Genomic DNA, 17,525 nt, shown 5'->3' on the forward strand with positions numbered 1-17,525 from the left:
CTCCTCTTCTCCTCTTCTCCTCTTCTCCCTCTTCTCCTCTCCCTCTCCTCCTCCTCTCCTCTCCTATCCTCTTCTCTCTTCCCTCCTCTCCTCTTCTCTTCTCTACTCCTCTTCTCCTCTCCTCTTCTTCTCCTCTCCTCTTCTTCTCCTCTCCTCTTCTCCCTTCCCTCTCCCCCCAGGGTTTCCTCCGGGTGTGGTCAACATGGTGTTCGGCACCGGCCCGCGGGCGGGCGATGCTCTCGTGAGCCACCCTGACGTCCCATTGGTCAGTTTCACGGGCTCCACGGCGACGGCCCAGCGGATCACAGAGCGCTCGGCTCCGTTCTGTAAGAAGCTGAGCCTGGAGCTGGGCGGGAAGAACCCCGCCATTGTCTTCTCAGACGCTGACCTAGACCAAGCTGTCACCACCACCGTACGATCCTCCTTCTCCAATCAGGTGAGAGTAAGACTCAGGATAGGTCAATAGAGTGAGAGAGGGACTCAGGATTGGCCAATAGGGTAAGAGTGGTACTCAGGATGGGCCAATAGGGTAAGAGTGGTACTCAGGATGGGCCAATAGGGTAAGAGAGGGACTCAGGATGAGCCAATAGGGTAAGAGGGGGACTCAGGATGAGCCAACAGGGGAAGAGGAGGACTCAGGATGAGCCAATAGGGGAAGAGGAGGACTCAGGATGAGCCAATAGGGTAAGAGGGGGACTCAGGATGAGCCAATAGGGGAAGAGGAGGACTCAGGGTGAGCCAATAGGGTAAGAGGGGGACTCAGGATGGATCGGCCAATAGTACGAGAGCATCATCAGAATTTGTTCTTAAAACTGGCTTAACTGACTAAATAAAGGTAAAAAATAAAACTCTGACCAATCGTGGAACATTGAGTTTGCAGTTGAGTGAGATGAAGATACATTATAGAATGCTTAGATAAAATAAATGCATTGGTAGAAGTGTCATGTTCTCTCTCATGTAGAATGAGGAACCAAATCGGCTGTGTTCATGACCGTTTTATACATGAAACCCCTCTATAACAGATGTTGCAAGTTCATGTGTTGGCCACATGGTGGTGACATTTCTCACATTTTTTCTAGCTGACAGTAAGGTGACCTACTTCCTCCTCCTCTTCCTCCCCCTCTTCCTCCTCTTCCTCCCCCTCTTCCTCCTCCTCCTCCTCCTCCTCACCAGGGTGAGATCTGTCTGTGCACCAGTAGGATCTACGTAGAGAGGAGTATTTACCCAGAGTTCCTGAAGAGGTTTGTGGCGGCCGCGCGGGGAATGGAAAACAGGTGCTCCCTCCGACCCCGACAACAATAACGGAGCTCTGGTCAGCAGGGAACACCTGGAGAAGGTATGACGTCACATAATATACAGGCTATTACAGTGTTTCCCCTAGGATTTAGTTTCTGGTGGGATGGAGTTTTTGCCTGCCTTGTGACATCACCAATAAGATGGAGGACCAAACCTCTCTGCCAGTAGCAGCTAGTTGTCAGGTTTCCTCTCCCCAGTCCTGGCAGAAGCCTTGTTCTTTGCTAAGAAACATTTCTGTTTCTTTTTTGACCATTTTAATTGAAAACAATCACAGTAAGGTAGTTAATTATTACCCAGAAATGATTTTACATTGAGAAGGGAAAAAAACAGCTGCATTGGAACTAATTTAAAACTAATTTCCTGCAATTCCACACATTTTCCCCTTGGGCAGAGAGAACATGTGTGGTTTTAAAGTCACTTTTAAAAGTGAATATTCTGTTAACTCTGTAACCCAAATAATGTTGTTGACTCATCCTATACTCGTATTTGTGGCCAAAGCATAAATTAAAGAACCAAAAATACTCACTTCATCAATCCTCAATCTTGTATCTCAAACAGACCGTTTTGAAAAATGCTGTCTATTTCCTAGAGTATGATGTCATACTTCTGATGAGGATGAGCTGGCCAATCAGCGGTCTAGAGGGGGATGAGCTGGCCAATCAGCGGTCTAGAGGGGGATGAGCTGGCCAATCAGCGGTCTAGAGGGGGATGAGCCGGCCAATCAGCGGTCTAGAGGGGGATGAGCCGGCCAATCAGCGGTCTAGAGGGGGATGAGCTGGCCAATCAGCGGTCTAGAGGGGGATGAGCTGGCCAATCAGCGGTCTAGAGGGGGATGAGCTGGCCAATCAGCGGTCTAGAGGGGGATGAGCCGGCCAATCAGCGGTCTAGAGGGGGATGAGCCGGCCAATCAGCGGTCTAGAGGGGGATGAGCTGGCCAATCAGCGGTCTAGAGGGGGATGAGCCGGCCAATCAGCGGTCTAGAGGGGGATGAGCCGGCCAATCAGCGGTCTAGAGGGGGATGAGCTGGCCAATCAGCGGTCTAGAAGGGGATGAGCCGGCCAATCAGCGGTCTAGAGGGGGATGAGCCGGCCAATCAGCGGTCTAGAGGGGGATGAGCTGGCCAATCAGCGGTCTAGAGGGGGATGAGCCGGCCAATCAGCGGTCTAGAGGGGGATGAGCTGGCCAATCAGCGGTCTAGAGGGGGATGAGCCGGCCAATCAGCGGTCTAGAGGGGGATGAGCTGGCCAATCAGCGGTCTAGAGGGGGATGAGCTGGCCCAATCAGCGGTCTAGAGGGGGATGAGCTGGCCAATCAGCGGTCTAGAGGGGGATGAGCCGGCCAATCAGCGGTCTAGAGGGGGATGAGCTGGCCAATCAGCGGTCTAGAGGGGGATGAGCCGGCCAATCAATGGTCTAGAAGGGGATGATGGCTAATGCCATGGCTATTGCTGTGTTCTTATGCTATCTGAGTGACTCAAACATTATAACCAAAATCAATGGCCCGATGCCATGCCGTTGTTACTTCTCCTCGACTGTCTGGATTTGATTCTGTTAGTTCTCGAAGATCATGTTACTAAAAAATCATTATCTACATACTTCACATCAGGAAATCAGTCAATTGGGGTAATAAATGTATTAGGCCCTAATCTATTGATGGGAATACAGATGTGCATCTGTTGGTCACAATATACCGTTAAAAATGTTCTCAATCAGAGACAACTAAACACAGCTGGGAAAAGGCCACCTAAATATGGTTCTCAATCAGAGACAACGAAACACAGCTGGGAAAAGGCCACCTAAATATGGTTCTCAATCAGAGACAACGAAACACAGCTGGGAAAAGGCCACCTAAATATGGTTCTCAATCAGAGACAACGAAACACAGCTGGGAAAAGGCCACCTAAATATGGTTCTCAATCAGAGACAACGAAACACAGCTGGGAAAAGGCCACCTAAATATGGTTCTCAATCAGAGACAACGAAACACAGCTGGGAAAAGGCCACCTAAATATGGTTCTCAATCAGAGACAACGAAACACAGCTGGGAAAAGGCCACCTAAATATGGTTCTCAATCAGAGACAACGAAACACAGCTGGGAAAAGGCCACCTAAATATGGTTCTCAATCAGAGACAACGAAACACAGCTGGGAAAAGGCCACCTAAATATGGTTCTCAATCAGAGACAACGAAACACAGCTGGGAAAAGGCCACCTAAATATGGTTCTCAATCAGAGACAACGAAACACAGCTGGGAAAAGGTCACCTAAATATGGTTCTCAATCAGAGACAACGAAACACAGCTGGGAAAAGGCCACCTAAATATGGTTCTCAATCAGAGACAACGAAACACAGCTGGGAAAAGGCCACCTAAATATGGTTCTCAATCAGAGACAACGAAACACAGCTGGGAAAAGGCCACCTAAATATGGTTCTCAATCAGAGACAACGAAACACAGCTGGGAAAAGGCCACCTAAATATGGTTCTCAATCAGAGACAACGAAACACAGCTGGGAAAAGGCCACCTAAATATGGTTCTCAATCAGAGACAACGAAACACAGCTGGGAAAAGGCCACCTAAATATGGTTCTCAATCAGAGACAACGAAACACAGCTGGGAAAAGGCCACCTAAATATGGTTCTCAATCAGAGACAACGAAACACAGCTGGGAAAAGGCCACCTAAATATGGTTCTCAATCAGAGACAACGAAACACAGCTGGGAAAAGGCCACCTAAATATGGTTCTCAATCAGAGACAACGAAACACAGCTGGGAAAAGGCCACCTAAATATGGTTCTCAATCAGAGACAACGAAACACAGCTGGGAAAAGGCCACCTAAATATGGTTCTCAATCAGAGACAACGAAACACAGCTGGGAAAAGGCCACCTAAATATGGTTCTCAATCAGAGACAACGAAACACAGCTGGGAAAAGGCCACCTAAATATGGTTCTCAATCAGAGACAACGAAACACAGCTGGGAAAAGGCCACCTAAATATGGTTCTCAATCAGAGACAACGAAACACAGCTGGGACAAGGCCACCTAAATATGGTTCTCAATCAGAGACAACGAAACACAGCTGGGAAAAGGCCACCTAAATATGGTTCTCAATCAGAGACAACGAAACACAGCTGGGAAAAGGCCACCTAAATATGGTTCTCAATCAGAGACAACGAAACACAGCTGGGAAAAGGCCACCTAAATATGGTTCTCAATCAGAGACAACGAAACACAGCTGGGAAAAGGCCACCTAAATATGGTTCTCAATCAGAGAGAACTAACGACACCTGCCGCTGATTGAGAACCATACCAGGCCAAACACATAAACACAACATAGAAAACGGAACATAGATAACCCAACCCAACTCACGCCCTGACCAACCTAAAACAAAGACATAACAAAGGAACTAAGGTCAGAACGTGACAGCTTCGTTAATCAGCACAACAGCTTACAGCGGAATCAAGGTCTTTGTTTCTGGCCATTTTGAGCCTGTAATCGAACCCACAAATGCTGATGCTCCAGATACTCAACTAGTCTAAAGAAGGCCAGTTTTATTGCTTCTTTAATCAGAACAACAGTTTTCAGCTGTGTTAACATAATTGCAAAAGGGTTTTCTAATGATGAATTAGCCTTTTAAAATGATAAACTTGGATTAGCTAACACAACGTGCCATTGGAACACAGGAGTGATGGTTGCTGATAATGGACCTCTGTAGATATTCCATTAAAAATCAGCTGTTTCCAGCTACAACAGTCATTTACAACATTATCAATGTCTACACTGTATTTCTGATCCATTTGACGTTATTTTAATGGAAAAAAAATGCTTTTCTTTCAAAAACAGGGACATTTCTAAGTGACCCCAAACTTTTGAACGTGTGTGTATATATCATGTTACAAGAATCTCCTGGACTAGTGGTGAAATCTGTCTTTACATCTACGCATGTTATTGACCTTGGCAGCCCCCCATCTAGGTTACGTAGCTTCCTGTCTAACCTGTCCCTCCCCCATCTAGGTTACGTAGCTTCCTGTCTAACCTGTCTCTTCCCCCATCCAGGTTACATAGCTTCCTGTCTAACCTGTCCCTCCCCCATCTAGGTTACGTAGCTTCCTGTCTAACCTGTCCCTCCCCCATCTAGGTTACGTAGCTTCCTGTCTAACCTGTCCCTCCCCCATCTAGGTTACGTAGCTTCCTGTCTAACCTGTCCCTCCCCCATCCAGGTTACGTAGCTTCCTGTCTAACCTGTCCCTCCCCCATCTAGGTTACGTAGCTTCCTGTCTAACCTGTCTCTCCCCCATCCAGGTTACGTAGCTTCCTGTCTAACCTGTCCCTCCCCCATCCAGGTTACGTAGCTTCCTGTCTAACCTGTCCCTCCCCCATCTAGGTTACGTAGCTTCCTGTCTAACCTGTCTCTCCCCCATCCAGGTTACGTAGCTTCCTGTCTAACCTGTCCCTCCCCCATCTAGGTTACATAGCTTCCTGTCTGACCTGTCCCTCCCCCATCTAGGTTACGTAGCTTCCTGTCTAACCTGTCCCTCCCCCATCCAGGTACGTAGCTTCCTGTCTAACCTGTCCCTCCCCCATCTAGGTTACGTAGCTTCCTGTCTAACCTGTCCCTCCCCCATCTAGGTTACGTAGCTTCCTGTCTAACCTGTCCCTCCCCCATCCAGGTTACGTAGCTTCCTGTCTAACCTGTCCCTCCCCCATCTAGGTTACGTAGCTTCCTGTCTAACCTGTCCCTCCCCCATCTAGGTTACGTAGCTTCCTGTCTAACCTGTCCCTCCCCCATCTAGGTTACGTAGCTTCCTGTCTAACCTGTCCCTCCCCCATCTAGGTTACGTAGCTTCCTGTCTAACCTGTCCCTCCCCATCTAGGTTACGTAGCTTCCTGTCTAACCTGTCCCTCCCCCATCCAGGTTACGTAGCTTCCTGTCTAAACTGTCCCTCCCCCATCTAGGTTACGTAGCTTCCTGTCTAACCTGTCCCTCCCCCATCTAGGTTACGTAGCTTCCTGTCTAACCTGTCCCTCCCCCATCTAGGTTACGTAGCTTCCTGTCTAACCTGTCCCTCCCCCATCCAGGTACGTAGCTTCCTGTCTAACCTGTCCCTCCCCCATCCAGGTTACGTAGCTTCCTGTCTAACCTGTCCCTCCCCCATCCAGGTTACCTAGCTTCCTGTCTAACCTGTCCCTTCCCCATCTAGGTTACGTAGCTTCCTGTCTAACCTGTCCCTCCCCCATCTAGGTTACGTAGCTTCCTGTCTAACCTGTCCCTCCCCCATCTAGGTTACGTAGCTTCCTGTCTAACCTGTCCCTCCCCCATCTAGGTTACGTAGCTTCCTGTCTAACCTGTCCCTCCCCCATCTAGGTTACGTAGCTTCCTGTCTAACCTGTCCCTCCCCCATCTAGGTTACGTAGCTTCCTGTCTAACCTGTCCCTCCCCCATCTAGGTTACGTAGCTTCCTGTCTAACCTGTCCCTCCCCCATCTAGGTTACATAGCTTCCTGTCTAACCTGTCCCTCCCCCATCTAGGTTACGTAGCTTCCTGTCTAACCTGTCCCCTCCCCATCCAGGTACGTAGCTTCCTGTCTAACCTGTCCCTCCCCCATCTAGGTTACGTAGCTTCCTGTCTAACCTGTCCCTCCCCCATCTAGGTTACGTAGCTTCCTGTCTAACCTGTCCCTCCCCCATCTAGGTACGTAGCTTCCTGACCCTGGTCTGTGTTATGGTTATATTAACATATACACCTGTCTAACCTGTCCCTCCCCCATCTAGGTTACGTAGCTTCCTGTCTAACCTGTCCCTCCCCCATCTAGGTTACGTAGCTTCCTGTCTAACCTGTCCCTCCCCCATCCAGGTACGTAGCTTCCTGTCTAACCTGTCCCTCCCCCATCCAGGTACGTAGCTTCCTGTCTAACCTGTCCCTCCCCCATCCAGGTACGTAGCTTCCTGTCTAACCTGTCCCTCCCCCATCCAGGTACGTAGCTTCCTGTCTAACCTGTCCCTCCCCCATCCAGGTACGTAGCTTCCTGTCTAACCTGTCCCTCCCCCATCCAGGTACGTAGCTTCCTGTCTAACCTGTCCCTCCCCCATCCAGGTACGTAGCTTCCTGTCTAACCTGTCCCTCCCCCATCCAGGTACGTAGCTTCCTGTCTAACCTGTCCCTCCCCCATCCAGGTACGTAGCTTCCTGTCTAACCTGTCCCTCCCCCATCCAGGTACGTAGCTTCCTGACCCTGGTCTGTGTTATAGTTATATTAACATATACACCTGTCTAACCTGTCCCTCCCCCATCCAGGTACGTAGCTTCCTGTCTAACCTGTCCCTCCCCCATCCAGGTACGTAGCTTCCTGTCTAACCTGTCCCTCCCCCATCCAGGTACGTAGCTTCCTGTCTAACCTGTCCCTCCCCCATCCAGGTACGTAGCTTCCTGTCTAACCTGTCCCTCCCCCATCCAGGTACGTAGCTTCCTGACCCTGGTCTGTGTTATAGTTATATTAACATATACACCTGTCTAACCTGTCCCTCCAGGTACGTAGCTTCGTGACCTTGGCTCGGTCGGAGGGTGCCACGGTGCTGTGTGGGGAGGGCGAGGACCCGCTGGTGCTCCCCCAACGTAACACCAGCGGCTACTTCATGCGTCCCACCGTCATCGCCGGCGTAGCTGAGTCGTCCCGTGTGATGCAAGACGAGATCTTCGGCCCCGTCGTCTGCGTCAACCCCTTCGACGGTGAAGACGATGCTGTCGCTAAGGGCAACGGGGTACGCTATGGCCTGGCGGCGACTGTGTGGACGCGTGATGTCGGGCGAGTGCACCGGGTGGCGAGGAGGTTAGAGGCGGGGCTTGTCTGGACCAACTGTTGGCTGGTCAGAGACCTGAACCTACCGTTCGGAGGCATGAAGAACTCAGGGGTGGGGAGGGAAGGAGGGAGGGATAGCTATCACTTCTTTACGGAGGTGAAGACCATCACTGTTAAACACTGAGAGGATGGAGGGAAAAAATGTTCTGTTGTTGTGTGTGTGGTCTTGTTGTTCTTTCCTCATGATCCCCATATTAACATTTGCCACGTCCCCACGAGGACAATGGCTATGTTACGCTTAGGGGTTAGGTTTAGGCTTAGAGTTACAATTAGGGTTAGGGGCTAGGAGTTAGGGGTTAGGAGTTAGGGTTAGAGTTACAATTAGGGTTAGGCATTAGGTGCTAGGGTTTAGTAGTTAGGGTTAGGCATTAGGTGCTAGGGTTTAGGAGTTAGGGTTAGGGGTTAGGTGCTAGGAGTTAGGGGTTAGAGGTTAGTTTTAATTTTTTTACCTTTATTTAACCAGGCAAGTCAGTTAAGAACAAATTCTTATTTTCAATGACTGCCTAGGGGCAGAACGACAGATTTGTACCTTGTCAGCTCGGGGGTTTGAACTCGCAACCTTCCGGTTACTAGTCCAACGCTCTAACCACTAGGCTACCCTGCCGCCCCAAAGGGTTAGAGGTTAGGATTAGAGGTTAGGGGTTAGGGCTTAGAGGTTAGGGCTTAGAGGTTAGGGCTTAGAGGTTAGGGCTTAGAGGTTAGGGCTTAGAGGTTAGGGCTTAGAGGTTAGGGCATAGAGGTTAGGGTTAGAGGTTAGAGATTAGGGTTAGAGGTTAGAGGTTAGGATTAGAGGTTAGGATTAGAGGTTAGGATTAGAGGTTAGGATTAGAGGTTAGGATTAGAGGTTAGAGGTTTAGGGTTAGAGGTTAGGGTTAGAGTTTGGGGTTAAAGGTTAGAGGTTGGGGTTAGAGGTTGGGGTTAGAGGTTAGGGTTAGAGGTTAGAGGTTAGGGTTAGAGGTTAGAGATTTAGGGTTAGAGTTAGAGTTTAGGGTTAGAAGTTAGGGTTAGAGTTTGGGGTTAAAGGTTAGAGGTTGGGGTTAGAGGTTAGGGTTAGAGGTTAGAGGTTAGGGTTAGAGGTTAGAGATTTAGGTTAGGGTTAGGTTTAGGTTAGAGGTTAGAGATTAGGGTTAGAGGTTAGGGGTTAGAGGTTACAGGTTAGGGTTAGAGGTTAGGGTTTAGAGGTTAGGGGTTAGAGGTTAGGGTTAGAGGTTAGGGTTAGAGGTTAGGGGTTAGAGGTTAAGGTTAGAGGTTAGGGTTAGGTGTCTCGCTCAAAATGACTGTTTTGTTTTATGACATGAATTGTTTATGATTATTTTCCTCACAAATCCCCTTCGAGGCAATAAAGCTTTCTGTCTGGATGACTTTCATCTTGCAATCACACCCACACTGGTTTTTCTTTCTGGTTCTGCGGAAGAGGGAGACGGGTAGGTAGAGGGAGACGGGTAGGTAGAGGGAGACGGGTAGGTAGAGGGAGACGGGTAGGTAGAGGGAGACGGGTAGGTAGAGGGAGACAGGTATGTAGAGGGAGACAGGTATGTAGAGGGAGACAGGTATGTAGAGGGAGACAGGTAGGTAGAGGGAGACAGGTAGGTAGAGGGAGACAGGTATGTAGAAGGAGACAGGTAGGTAGAGGGAGACAGATATGTAGAAGGAGACAGGTAGGTAGAGGGAGACAGGTAGGTAGAGGGAGACAGGTAGGTAGAGGGAGACAGAGATGAATGGAGACAGGTAGGTAGAGGGAGACAGGTAGGTAGAGGGAGACAGAGATGAATGGAGACAGGTTGGTAGAGGGAGACAGGTAGGTAGAGGGAGACAGGTAGGTTAGAGGGAGACAGGTAGGTTAGAGGGAGACAGGTAGGTTAGAGGGAGACAGGTAGGTAGAGGGAGACAGGTAGGTAGAGGGAGACAGGTAGGTAGAGGGAGACAGGTAGGTTAGAGGGAGACAGGTAGGTTAGAGGGAGACAGGTAGGTAGAGGGAGACAGGTATGTAGAGGGAGACAGGTAGGTTAGAGGGAGACAGGTAGGTAGCGGGAGACAGGTAGGTAGACAATGCCCCATGCACAAAGTGAGGTCCATACAGAAATGGTTTGTGTGGAAGAACTTGATTGGAATTCACAGAGACCTGACCTCAACCCCATCAAACACCTTTGGGATGAATTGGAATGCCGACTGAGAGCCTGAAGGCCTAATCGCTCAGCATCAGTGCCCAACCTCACTTCACTTCAGTCAGGTAATCTGTTGGTTCTCACCTGTTATTCCACTTCAGTCAGGTAATATGTTGGTTCTCACCTGTTCTTCACTTCAGTCGGGTAATCTGTTGGTTCTCACCTGTTATTCCACTTCAGTCAGGTAATCTGTTGGTTCTCACCTGTTATTCCACTTCAGTCAGGTAATCTGTTGGTTCTCACCTGTTATTCCACTTCAGTCAGGTAATCTGTTTCCATCACCTCCTGACAGGGCCTGTTTCCTCCTGACAGGGCCTGTTTCCTCCTGGCAGGACCTGTTTCCTCCTGACAGGGCCTGTTTCATCCTGACAGGGCCTGTTTCCTCCTGGCAGGGCCTGTTTCCTCCTGGCAGGGCCTGTTTCATCCTGACAGGGCCTGTTTCCTCCTGACAGGGCCTGTTTCATCCTGACAGGGCCTGTTTCCTCCTGACAGGGCCTGTTTCCTCCTGGCAGGACCTGTTTCCTCCTGACAGGGCCTGTTTCATCGGCATGTCCTCAAAGCCCGCTGTCCGTGTGGAGCTTCCTACCTTTGGTGAAACCAGGGATGTGACAGAAGTTTTGAATTTCATTAAACAGAAGGATAACCTCCTGACACTGAGATCTGTTTCTGATCCAAGCTGATTGTTACGTGTGTGTGTGTGTGTGTGTGTGTGTGTGTGTGTGTGTGTGTGTGCGTGCGTGTGCGTGCGTGTTTTAGCGTGTCCGTGCGCATCTGCATTTGGAGTTTTTGAAGTAGGATAAAGTATCCCCTGATTGGTGTTAGAATCCCCCCCCGAAGAAGCTGCCTGCGTTAGAGAGGAAGAAGAACAGAGAGGATGAAGAACAGAGAGGATAAAGAACAGAGATTAAACAGAATGATTTAGTGAGGCAGGGAATACACTGAGGAGCCACAGAAAACTTCTCTGTCTCTTTGTCTTAGTCTCGCAGTCTCTCTGTCTCTCTCTCTATCGCAGTCTCTCTGTCTCTCTCTCTGTCGCTCTCTCTATCGCAGTCTCTCTGTTGCTCTCTCTATCGCAGTCTCTCTGTCTCTCTCTCTGTCGCTCTCTCTATCGCAGTCTCTCTGTTGCTCTCTCTATCGCAGTCTCTCTGTTGCTCTCTCTATCGCAGTCTCTCTGTCTCTCTCTCTGTCGCTCTCTCTATCGCAGTCTCTCTGTTGCTCTCTCTATCGCAGTCTCTCTGTCTCTCTCTTTACCACAGTCTCTCTGTCTCTCTCTCTATCGCAGTCTCTCTCTCTATCGCAGTCTCTGTCTCTCTCTCTATCGCAGTCTCTGTCTCTCTCTCTATCGCAGTCTCTGTCTCTCTCTCTATCGCAGTCTCTGTCTCTCTCTCTATCGCAGTCTCTGTCTCTCTCTCTATCGCAGTCTCTGTCTCTCTCTCTATCGCAGTCTCTGTCTCTCTCTCTATCGCAGTCTCTGTCTCTCTCTCTATCGCAGTCTCTGTCTCTCTCTCTATCGCAGTCTCTCTCTATCACAGTCTCTCTGTCTCTCTCTCTATCTCAGTCTCTCTGTCTCTCTCTCTGTCACTCTATCGCAGTCTCTCTGTTGCTCTCTCTATCGCAGTCTCTCTGTCTCTCTCTCTGTCGCTCTCTCTATCGCAGTCTCTCTGTTGCTCTCTCTATCACAGTCTCTCTGTCTCTCTCTCTGTCGCTCTCTCTATCGCAGTCTCTCTGTTGCTCTCTCTATCACAGTCTCTCTGTCTCTCTCTCTATCACAGTCTCTCTGTCTCTCTATCACAGTCTCTCTGTCGCTCTCTCTATCGCAGTCTCTCTGTTGCTCTCTCTATCGCCGTCTCTCTGTTGCTCTCTCTATCGCAGTCTCTCTGTCTCTCTCTCTATCGCAGTCTCTGTCTCTCTCTCTATCACAGTCTCTCTGTCTCTCTCTCTATCACAGTCTCTCTGTCTCTCTATCACAGTCTCTGTCGCTCTCTCTATCGCAGTCTCTCTGTCCCTCTCTGTCTCTCTCTCTATCGCAGTCTCTCTGTCGCTCTCTATCGCAGTCTCTCTGTCGCTCTCTATCGCAGTCTCTCTGTTGCTCTCTATTGCAGTCTCTCTGTCTCTCTCTATCGCAGTCTCTCTGTCCCTCTCTGTCTCTCTCTCTATCGCAGTCTCTCTGTCGCTCTCTATCGCAGTCTCTCTGTCGCTCTCTATCGCAGTCTCTCTGTCGCTCTCTATCGCAGTCTCTCTGTTGCTCTCTATTGCAGTCTCTCTGTCTCTCTCTATCGCAGTCTCTCTGTCTCTCTCTGTCTCTCTCGCTCTATTGCAGTCTCTTTGTCTCTCTCTCTATCGCAGTCTCTCTCTCTCTCTCTCTCTCTCTCTCTCTGTCTCTCTGTTTCACAGTTTCTGTCTCTCTCTCAGTCAATTCAATTTCAATTCAAGGGCTTTATTAGCCTGGGAAACATATATTACCATTGACAAAGCAAGAGAAATAGATAACAGACAAAAGTGAAAAACTCAACAATAAGCCTTAGACTCACAGAAGTTCCAAATAGAATAGAGACATTTCAAATGTCATATTATTTCTATATACAGTGTTGTAACGATGTGCAAATAGTTAAAGTACAAAAGGGAATAAATAAATAAATAAATCAACATAAATATGGGTTGTATTTACAATGGTGTTTGCTCTTCACTGGTTGCCCTTTTCTTGTGGCAACAGGTCACAAATCTTGCTGCTGTGATGTCACACTGTGTAATTTTACCCAGTAGATATGGGAGTTTATCAACATTGGATTTGTTTTCCAATTCTTTGTGGATCTGTGTAATCTGAGGGAAATATGTCTCTCTAATATGGTCATACATTGGGCAGGAGGTTAGGAAGTTCAGCTCAGTTTCCACCTCATTTTGTGGGCAGTGAGCACATAGCCTGTCTTCTCTTGAGTGCAAGGTCTGCCTACGGCAGAATATCTCATTAGCAAGGCTAGGCTCACTGAGTCTGTACATAGTCAAAGCTTTCCTTAAATTTGGGTCAGTCACAGGGGTCAGGTATTCTGTAACTGTGTACTCTCTGTTTAGGGCCAAATAGCATTCTAGTTTGCTCTGTTATTTTGTTTATTCTTCCCAAGGTGTCGAGTAATTCTCTTTCTGTTTCTAATTGTGTTGCTGTCCTGGGGGCTCTGTGGGGTCTCTTTGTGTTTGTGAACAGAGCCCCAGGACCAGCTTGCTTAGGGGACTCTTCTCCAGGTTCATCTCTCTGTAGGTGTTGGCTTTGTTATGGAAGATTTGGGAATCGCTTCCTTTTAGGTGGATGTAGAATTTAACGGGTCTTTTCTGGATTTTGATAATTAGTGGGTATCGGCCTGATTCTGCTCTGCATGCATTATTTGGTGTTCTACGTTGTACACAGTGTTTGTCCCAAATTGGTGTTGTCCCATTTTGTGAAGTCTTGGTTGGTGAGCGGACCCCAGACCTCACAACCATAAAGGGCAATGGGCTTTAAGACTGATTCAAGTATTTTTAGCCAAATCCTAATTGGTATGTTGAATTTTATGTTCCTTGTGATGGCATAGAAGATGTCAGATTTTAAAAAGGCTTTTCGGCGAAAAACCTGAAAAATCTGAACGAGACGTAAACAAAAGAATTAGCTGATATAAAATATAAAACATACATTAGACCCTGACCAGAACACCAGAACCAGACTCAAACCAGACCCTGACCAGAACACCAGAACCAGACTCAAACCAGACCCTGACCAGAACACCAGAACCAGACTCAAACCAGACCCTGACCAGAACACCAGAACCAGACTCAAACCAGACCCTGACCAGAACACCAGAACCAGACTCAAACCAGACCCTGACCAGAACACCAGAACCAGACTCAAACCAGACCCTGACCAGAACACCAGAACCAGACTCAAACCAGACCCTGACCAGAACACCAGAACCAGACTCAAACCAGACCCTGACCAGAACACCAGAACCAGACTCAAACCAGACCCTGACCAGAACACCAGAACCAGACTCAAACCAGACCCTGACCAGAACACCAGAACCAGACTCAAACCAGACCCTGACCAGAACACCAGAACCAGACTCAAACCAGACCCTGACCAGAACACCAGAACCAGACTCAAACCAGACCCTGACCAGAACACCAGAACCAGACTCAAACCAGACCCTGACCAGAACACCAGAACCAGACTCAAACCAGACCCTGACCAGAACACCAGAACCAGACTCAACCAGACCCTGACCAGAACACCAGAACCAGACTCAAACCAGACCCTGACCAGAACACCAGAACCAGACTCAAACCAGACCCTGACCAGAACACCAGAACCAGACTCAAACCAGACCCTGACCAGAACACCAGACCCTGACCAGACACCAGAACCAGACTCAAACCAGACCCTGACCAGAACACCAGAACCAGACCCTGACCAGAACACCAGAACCAGACTCAAACCAGACCCTGACCAGAACACCAGAACCAAAATATAAAACATACATTACCTTTGACGAGCTTCTTTTGTTGGCACTCCAATATGTCCCATAAACATCACAATTGGTTCTTTTTTTCCCGATTTAATTCCGTCCATGTATACCCAAGATGTCCATTTATAAAGCAGGTTTGATCCGGAAAAAAACAGCTTTCCAAAACACAACGTCACTACAAAACATTTCAAAAGTTGCCTATAAACTTGGCCAAAATATTTCAAACTACTTTTGTAATTCAACTTTAGGTATTTTTAAACGTTAATAATTGATCAAATTGTAGACGGGGCAATCTGTATTCAATAGAAAGTAAACCAAACATTTCCCTCTATCAACAGTGTTGATGTAACATTGATGTAACGTTGTTCCAGGATGTGCCTCTTCTTCGTTTCACCAATGATTAACTTCAACCTAATTCCAAAGACTGGTGACATCCTGTGGAAGTCGTAGGAACTGTAAAGGAACTGGGCTAATTTCTAATTTCCCAAAGACAACTGAGGGAATTTCTAATTTCCCAAAGACAACTGAGGGAACGGTCAGAGGAAAAACATGTTTTTATTCTGAACAGTTTTTCCTTGGGGTTTTGCCTGCTACATAAGTTCTGTTATAGTCACAGACATGATTGAACCAGTTTTAGAAACTTCAGAGTGTTTTCTATCCACACATACTAATCATATGCATATAATTATTATTATATTCCTGGCATGAGTAGCAGGAAGTTGAAATTGTGCACGCTATTTATCCAAAAGTGGAAATGCTGCCCCCTATCTCTAAAAGGTTCATGATAATGCAGAGGATTTTCCCAAGGTTGCTGTTGACGCATATCCCACGGTTGTTATTGAGGTCAAATTTGTCTCCACTTTTTGTGCCACCAGAGATTCATGCTCTGTCGGACCGGGAGGTTGACGCACAATTGGCCTGGCGTCGTCCGGGTTAAGGAGGGTTTGGCCGGTAGGGATATCCTTGTCTCATCGCGCACCAGCGACTCCTGTGGCGGGCCGGGCGCAGTGCACGCTAACCTAGGTCGCCAGGTGCACGGTGTTTCCTCCGACACATTGGTGCGGCTGGCTTCCGGGTTGGATGAGCGCTGTGTTAAGAAGCAGTGCGGCTTGGTTGGGATGTGTTTCGGAGGACGCATGGCTTTCGACCTTCGTCTCTCCCAAGCCCGTACGGGAGTTGTAGCGATGAGACAAGAAGGTAATTACTAACAATTGGATACCACGAAATTGGGGAGAAAAAGCAGGTAAAACATATATATTTTTTAATAAAAAAATGTTACAAATTTGTCTCCACTTTTGTGGATTGGGGTGATCAGTCCTTGGTTCCATATATTGGGGAAGATGCCGGAGCTGAGGATGATGTTAAAGAGTTTTAGTATAGCCAATTGGAATTTGTTGTCTGTATATTTGATCATTTCATTGAGGATACCATCAACACCACAGGCCTTTTTGGGTTGGAGGGTTTTTATTTTTGTCCTGTAACTCTTTCAATGTAATTGGAGAATCCAGTGGGTTCTGGAATCCAGTGTGTTCTGGAATCCAGTGTGTTCTGGAATCCAGTGGGTTCTGGAATCCAGTGGGTTCTGGAATCCAGTGTGTTCTGGAATCCAGTGTGTTCTGGAATCCAGTGGGTTCTGGAATCCAGTGGGTTCTGGAATCCAGTGGGTTCTGGTAGTCTTTAATAGTTGATTCTAAGATTTGTAATTGATCATATATATATGTTTTTGCTCTTTATTCTTTGTTATCAAAATGATTGGAGAAGTGGTTTACATCTCCATTTTGGATAGATAATTCTTCGTGTTGTTTGTTTAGTTTTTTCCAATTTTCCCAGAAGTTGTTAGTCTATGGATTCTTCAATTACATTGAGCTGATTTCTGACATGCTGTTCCTTCTTTTTCCGTAGTGTATTTCTGTATTGTTTTAGTGATTCACCATAGTGAAGGCGTAGACTCAGGTTTTCCAGGTCTCTATGTTTTTGGTTGAACAGGTTTCTCAATTTCTTTCTTAGATTTTTGCATTCTTCATCAAACCATTTGTCATTGTTGTTCATTTTCTTTGGTTTTCTATTTGAGATTTTTAGATTTGATAGGGAAGCTGAGAGGTCAAATATACTGTTAAGATTTTCTACTGCCAAGTTTCCACCATCACTATTACAGTGGAACGTTTTACCCAGGAAATTGTCTAAAAGGGATTGAATTTGTTGTTGCCTAATAGTTTTTTGGTAGGTTTCCAAATGCATTCCTTCCATCTATAGCATTTCTTAATATTATTCAGTTCCTTTGGCTTTGAGTATTGCTCTGTTCAGATAGACTGTGATTTTGCTGTGATCTGATAGGGGTGTCAGTGGGCTGACTGTGAACGCTCAGAGAGACTCTGGGTTGAGGTCAGTGACAAAGTAGTGTACATTACTACTGCCATGAGATGAGCTATAGGTGTACCTACTATAGGAGTCTCCTCGAATCCTATTGACTATGTACATACCCAGGATGTAACAGAGCTATAGGTGTACCTACCATAGGACTCCCCTCGAAGCCTATTGACTATGTACATACCCAGGATGTAACAGAGCTATAGGTGTACCTACCATAGGACTCTCCTCGAAGCCTATTGACTATGTACATACCCAGGATGTAACAGAGCTATAGGTGTACCTACCATAGGAGTCCCCTCGAAGCCTATTGACTATGTACATACCCAGGATGTAACAGAGCTATAGG

At 47.6% G+C, this 17,525-nt stretch overlaps 1 protein-coding gene across 1 annotated transcript in view; it reads left to right on the forward strand.

Annotated features, from left to right (window-relative positions):
* The window catches only part of aldh8a1 (aldehyde dehydrogenase 8 family, member A1), a 16,786-nt gene extending 8,298 nt beyond the window's left edge, over positions 1–8,488 (forward strand). Inside the window, 4 exon segments of the mRNA XM_031800885.1 lie at positions 180–436; positions 1,174–1,260; positions 1,262–1,336; positions 7,826–8,488. Coding sequence (XP_031656745.1) covers positions 180–436; positions 1,174–1,260; positions 1,262–1,336; positions 7,826–8,278 — 872 coding nt within the window. The 3' untranslated portion in view covers positions 8,279–8,488.
* The last annotated feature ends 9,037 nt before the right edge of the window (positions 8,489–17,525 follow it).

This window comes from Oncorhynchus kisutch, linkage group LG21 (genome assembly GCF_002021735.2).
Source record: "Oncorhynchus kisutch isolate 150728-3 linkage group LG21, Okis_V2, whole genome shotgun sequence".
Classification (NCBI taxonomy): domain Eukaryota; kingdom Metazoa; phylum Chordata; class Actinopteri; order Salmoniformes; family Salmonidae; genus Oncorhynchus; species Oncorhynchus kisutch.